At 49.3% G+C, this 6,550-nt stretch overlaps 1 protein-coding gene across 1 annotated transcript; it reads right to left on the reverse strand.

Moving 5' to 3' along the window:
* Nucleotides 1–2,038: 2,038 nt before the first annotated feature.
* LOC136482298 (protein COFACTOR ASSEMBLY OF COMPLEX C SUBUNIT B CCB1, chloroplastic-like) lies at nucleotides 2,039–5,213 on the reverse strand. The gene is made up of 4 exons (XM_066479517.1): nucleotides 4,886–5,213; nucleotides 3,150–3,274; nucleotides 2,590–2,742; nucleotides 2,039–2,506 (listed from the first exon to the last, which is right to left on the reverse strand). The coding sequence occupies exons 1-4, from the start codon at nucleotides 5,189–5,191 to the stop codon at nucleotides 2,320–2,322; spliced, it is 771 nt and encodes a 256-aa protein (XP_066335614.1). The 5' UTR covers nucleotides 5,192–5,213; the 3' UTR covers nucleotides 2,039–2,319.
* Between the last annotated feature and the right edge of the window lie 1,337 nt (nucleotides 5,214–6,550).

Consider the following 6,550-nt stretch of genomic DNA (forward strand, 5'->3'; position numbering starts at 1 on the left):
ACATTATTTACTAACATGTAGTAGTTGTCCACATCAAAATGCTGAAAATCATCCACTAACATGTACCATGATATTTATTCAATCATATTATTAAATAGGGACAATTGTCTGGTGGACATACAAAGTGACGGTCGTTTGCTGGCGGACACTCTGTTTTGAGCAGTTTGCCAAAAGACATTCTGGTTCGGTGAAATTAGGCCGCAGGACACCGCGGACCGGTTGTAGCCGGTAGAGGAGAGAGAACAGCGGTGAAATGACATTTTTGCCCCCGCTGCTTTCTTCTTCCTCTCTCACTTTCTCTTTTTTTTTCTGTTTCCTGACCCCACCACCCTCTCCGCCTCCCGCACCCGCCGTCGTGCATCACGCGCGTCGCAGGCGGTTGCGCCTCCGATGCCCGCACCTCGTACGGTCTCAATCCAAACCAGAAGTCAGCCGGCGAGGCTACGAATAAATTCACCCACTGCAAGACGAAGCTGCACCGAATCAAGCCAGTCGGTCAGTAGGCCTCGCCGGTGCCACCACTCCCGAGCCTGGTTGGCCGCACGGCAAGGTCGACCCGGTGGCCGGAGTGGAGACACCGGGTCCATGGAGGCACGAGCAGATGGCGGGCGACCTGCGACCTGTGGGCGAGCGCAAGCGGACGTCGGCGACCTGAGAGCGAGCGCGAGCGGACGCACGGTCGCAGACACGAGCGGCGGCGTGGCGGAGATGACAGAGCAGGCGAGCGCAAGTGATGCGAGCGATATGGGCACGACTTGGCGGCGCCGCCGCGGAGTGGTCGCGAGTGGACGAGCGTGAGGGTGGCTGCTCGCACGTGGCGCTCATGGTCGCGGCAGAGGCTCACCAGCTCGCCCGCAAGCCCGCATGGCCGCGGCTACGACAGCTCGCCTGCTCAGCATTGGAAGAAGAGAAGAGGAGAAGAGGAGGAAGGAGAAGATGATAGGTTGGCCCGTGCGCAAGTGAGAGGGAGAGGGGCGGACCCAACTGTGGCTCAGGGGCACTAGATGTGCAAAATGAATTTTTTCTCTCCTCAATCGGCTGCAACCGGTCCACGGTGTCCTGTGGCCTAATTTTACCGAACCAGAGTGTCTTCTGGCAAACTGCTCAAATCGGGGTGTCCGTCAGCAAACGACGTCACTTTGGATGTCCGTCAGACAATTTTCCCTATTAAATATAAGTAGTATAATTTCACCGCGATTCCCGCAGCAAGGCGTGGGGCTTTCTTCTAGTTAGGATAGTAGTAGTGTTAATTAACATATTTTATTTTTAATCAGTTATTTTCATCACAAAATTAGTGTTATTGCTTGTTTATTAGTGTATAATTAGATGTTATTATTTTTAAATAATATAATTAGTCAACTATTCTAATCCCATCCACTCTTATCCATCTATTGTCTATATCACTTGACAAGTATGGAAACTATCTCACAATTTTTGGATTGAGACCGCCCTCAGTCACAAAATAAGTGATAGTCAACCACTCCAAATATTGACCACTACATTTTATTATATATATATATATATACACACACACACACTTTGAAACATTCAAACTCAACACAAAAACTATTTTTTCTGTCAATTCTTTTTGAAAGAATGATTTATGACGACACCAAATCATCACATATTTTGTGACTGATTGACTTAACACCAAAAACAAATAAATACTAATTGATTTAACACCAAAACATCACATTTGCGACCAAGAAGTACCAGGGATCAAAGTTATTGTAATTTTGCAAAAATGACTACACGAAGTTGTAGTTCCTTTATTATGATGTCATAAATAGTTGTAGTTTTGTGAAATTAACTCCACATAATATAGCTAACAGGATGGCAAGAACAGACCATTCCAGAACAGAAGCGATCCCTTCACATCAGATGCACAAGCAAGAAAAGATTAAAACAAACCTCCTCATACTCAATATTACCAGGGTCGCAAAAATAAATAAATATGCAAGACCTTCCCAGTTGCAACATGGAGAGCAAACTTGCAATCCTGGGTACCAAATGAACCTCGTATGCGCAGCGGCCAAACTTCCAGTTACTTCTTTCTCCCGTAAAAGGGCTAGTATTTTCATGCTCGAAAAGGTGCTTCTCATCAACTTTTTACAAAGTCATTAGTTTGAGTTCATACATTAACTATCCTCATACTGGCAACACTTACAATAATCAAATCCCGTATGAAGGTCACTTCCTTTTCCTTTTAGCCAAGGTACAGATTTGCCCGTCCAATTTGCATTTCTCACCTGAGTTCCGCAGTTTCCGTTGCAGCAATGACTCGTCTCGACTGTTCACTCACAGATATCAAACTCCCAGTCATGTCTCAAAGATGCCCTTCACATATATCATCCCCTTCTCGCTGAACTTGAGCTCCTTCCTCATCTGCTCAACTTGGACGTCATCACCCTCCACAAGGATCTCGGATACGTTCCCATCATCAGATAGGATCATCTTGACCTTGATCTCTTCTTTCCTTGACGCTTTTGTCCAGTAGTACACTCCCCTGGACCTCATGAAAGGTCAGTTACTACATTTGTACTGGAAGATTCATTCTGAATTGCTGGGAGTTGAGTAGCAGAGACATACGCCAAGGGGCTTAGGGTCATAAGCCAGAACCAGTTGTTGCCACCTTCTGGGACAGCGATTGATAGAACGAGCCCAACACTCCCAAGGCTAATGCAGGTGCAGAAGGTTAGCAGCGCCGCCTGGCCTCTGCTTGGTATCATTGTGCCCTCAAATCTGGTTCAGAAGCACAATATATCTCAGTTCAGGTTACAAGGTATTCCCATGTAGGAGAAAATTCATGAGCTTGTGCTGGATTACATTACAGAAACACTGTGAACTGCAGTTTCACACTATGGAACACACTGGTGATGGGGCAAGCTGCTAAGCGGCTAAACTACTACTGTACTACTCATTTGCATACTCCTATTACGATGAAAACAAATTTGGGTGTTTGAAACACCAAGTTACTGTGTCCAACACTAAGATGGAGATTGATGCGAACTTAGAGTTAGCTTGGCAGTAGAATCAAGAAGCACACAACATAGCTAAAGCTAAGCTAAGTAGAGTTTTGTTTCAAAAAGAGAAAAGCATAGCCAAACTACATATTGCTGCAGCAGGACACAAGCCAGCCCGCAACTTACGTGATGACCTCCCCACGGTCTGAGACGGTGAAATTGTTGCGGGTGAAGAACGACAGGATCTCTCCAGCCACCTGCTTTGGCGCCATCGACTGCCCTTCTTCTTTGATAAATGTCTTTTGCACAATCTGCATCCACCAATTTGGCATACATGACAAACAGTGCTGCTGAATTTTGGTCCAGAACCAAAAAAAAAAAGGTTCAAGATACCCACATAAACCTCTGAACTAGCAGGTATAGTTTACTCGCTATGAAACTGTTTGTGATAAAACAACTTTTTGCCCGTTCGGCTGGGCTGACTGGTGCTGGTGCTGGCCAGCCCTCTCACATGGGGCACTGTTCATGAACCAGCCAGCAATACTTTCTCACGAACAAGCAACTAACAAGCCGGCCCAGCCGAACAGGTGCCAATTGCCTTCAAGAGGACAACTAAGAAATTTTAATTATGCAATGCAGTGCGGTCCCTATCGGACGTGGTGGTGGCATCTTGGATCATGCAAATCAAATAAGGCCCAGTTTAGTTGCCGAAAATTTTGGCAAAACAACACTGTAGCATTTTCATTGTTATTTGGCAATTAGTGTCCAATCATAGTCTAATTAGGCTTAAAAGATTCGTCTCATGGATTTCGTCTAAACTGTGTAATTAGTTTTATTTTTTATTTATATTTAATGCTTCATGCATGCGTCTAAAGATTCGATGTGACAGAGAATCTTGAAAAATTTGGCGTTTTGGAGGGGAACTAAACAGACCCTAAGAAAAGAGGAAGGTATATCATCTTTGAGAGAATTACTTATTTGACACTGGGAAAATGAGTCGTTCCTTTCTTGACCCTGAAATTTTCTTCGTTCCCTATTTGACACTGACTTCAACTTTCGTTCCTAATTTGACACTGCCGTCAAATCCGTTAGCTAACGGTGTTAACTGACCGTTAAAAAGACGTTTTTGCCCCTAGAAAAAAAAACGGCGAAGCAAATTTGAGAGGAAAAAAAACCTGCGCCCACCTCTCATGCATGCGCCCAGCTAAAAAAAAAGGCGCAGTTTTTTTTTTCCTCTCAAATTTGCTTCGTCGCTTTTTTTTCTAGGGGCAAAAACGTCTTTTTAACGGTCAGTTAACACCGTTAGCTAACGGATTTGACGACAGTGTCAAATTAGGAACGAAAGTTGAAGTGAGTGTCAAATAGGTAATGAAAAAAATTTCAGGGCCAAAAAAGGAACAACTCATTTTCCAGTGTCAAAGAAGGAATTCTCTCGTCGTCTTTTGCCGACACCACAAGTCCACTCCTTTCCATTGTCAAAGAAGGAATTCTCTCGTCGTCTTTTGCCGACACCACAAGTCCACTCCACTACCACTACCCACATCACAGAGCACTAGCAGTCACATCTCGAAAAGAAGGAAGAACGAAACCTGCATCAAAGCTAATCACAGAAGCTCAAACCCGTGAGTAAGCTCGCCGAGACACAAGATAAGCTCATCCAGGAGCCAGAATTACCCAATTCAGCAGGCACGGCGCACGGGTGCATCTACTCGGCATTACTGTACGCTGAGAAGCAAGTGTGGCACGAGCACAGCGCACCCAGGCGTGCGTGCGTGCGGTGCGCGCGCTACGGCGACACACGCGTGCTAGCTCGGAGCAGCGACGAGCGCGCGTGCGGGGGGCGAACAAAGATGGAGGGGCAAGCAACGGAAAACAAGGATGGAACGGAAGAGGGGAGAGGGGCACAGGGATGGATCCGGGACCTTGGACTTGACGGAGCGCTTGATGAGGGACCACAGCCCCGGCACGGAGAGAACGAAGAGCCCCAGCGACGTGTAATAGCTCGCCTGCGAGTAACCTGTCCCGCCGGAGGCCACCGCGGCCGCGGCGTCGAGCAGGACCGCGGCGCTGTCCAGCGACGCGCGCGCCGGGGCGACACGGACTCGCCTCCTCGGCCAGGATCGCCGCCGGGGGCGTGCGGAGACCGCCGCGGCCCGCGGCGGCGCCGGCGGCAGGGCGCGGAGCGGGAGTAGGAGGCGCCTCGCAGCCGCGGCGTTGGTGGCGTCCATTTTGTGCTGGGGATAAGGGCCGCGGCCCGCGTGGGTGGGAAAGCGGGGAGGGCTGTGCGTTCATAAAGTTGGCGGGGCCCGTGTGTAAGTGAGCTTTTGTCCTTGGGCTCTTGAGGAGGGGACTGAAAGACGTAGAAGAATAATTGCCTGCAATATTTTTTAGGGTTAATTGGATCTATATCATTATAACTTCTTCATTTTTAAAGAACGTCATTACTATTTATCTATTTTAAAGTATATCATTATAATTCTTTGTTTTTCATAAAAATGTCACTAAATACGTATGGATACAGTCTGGGCCCAACTGTAGGCCTATACGAAGACGACGTATACTTCATCTCCCATGTCAGTGACACGCGGCCCCCACATGTCATTTTCTTCTTCCTCTCCTCATCTCTCTCTCCGTCCCGACGCGGCCACGGCGGGCGCTGTTGGCGGCGGCGGCTGCGGGCTTGCGGGCGAGTCGATAAGCCGCTGTCGTGACCCCGCGCGCCGCTGCTCGGTGTGCTGATGGCCTTCCCCGACGGCGGGCGCCTCCTCCTCCATGGCCGGCGTCCGCGTGGACCTCCTCCTCCATGGATACGGCACCGGTTGGGCTTCACGAGTAACTCCATGGCTGGCGCCCGGCACACCTCCTCCATGAATCCGGCGCAGGTCGAGCTTCACAAGTGCCTCCATGGCCGGCGTGACCGCGGGCTCCACTGGATCCGGTGCAGGTCGACCGCAGGCTCCCGGTCCCTAGCTCCGGCAGGCGTGGCCTTGTCCCTGCGCGCTGCAGCGACCCCGTCCCCGTGAGATCCAGCAGGCGCGACCCCATCCCCGTCCCCGCGAGCTCCAGCAGGCATGACCCCCTCCCCACCCCCAGCCCAGTCCGGCGTGCTGCTGCTCGCCCATGGCACTGCTCGGCGTGCTGCTGCTCGCCATGGTCGTGGCCGCGTCGGGATGGAGAGGGAGAGGAGGAAGAAGAAGATGACATGTGGGGCCCACGTGTCAGTGATAGGGGTGATGAAGTATACATCTTCATACACGCTGCAGCTGGGCCTAGGCCATGTCCATACGTATTCTGTGGCATATTTGTGGGAAACGAAGAATTATAATGGCATGCTTCAAAATAGGCGAATAGTAATGGTATTCTTCAGAATCGAAGAAGTTATAATGGCATAGATCCAATTAACCCTTTTTTAACAACATCGCACGGACCCTCTTCTCTGCACCACTACGCCAAAGAGTGAGAGGTGAACGACTAGTTTTAGAGCTGGCCCTGGCTAGCTAACTAAGTCAGAGCAGCTCAAATCTGGCTTCAGCAATGCAAGAGGCATGTGTTTGTTTCTCTGTATTAGTGAAGCTTGGTTTCTGTAT

Source organism: Miscanthus floridulus, chromosome 9 (assembly GCF_019320115.1).
Source record: "Miscanthus floridulus cultivar M001 chromosome 9, ASM1932011v1, whole genome shotgun sequence".
NCBI classification, from domain to species: Eukaryota; Viridiplantae; Streptophyta; class Magnoliopsida; order Poales; family Poaceae; genus Miscanthus; species Miscanthus floridulus.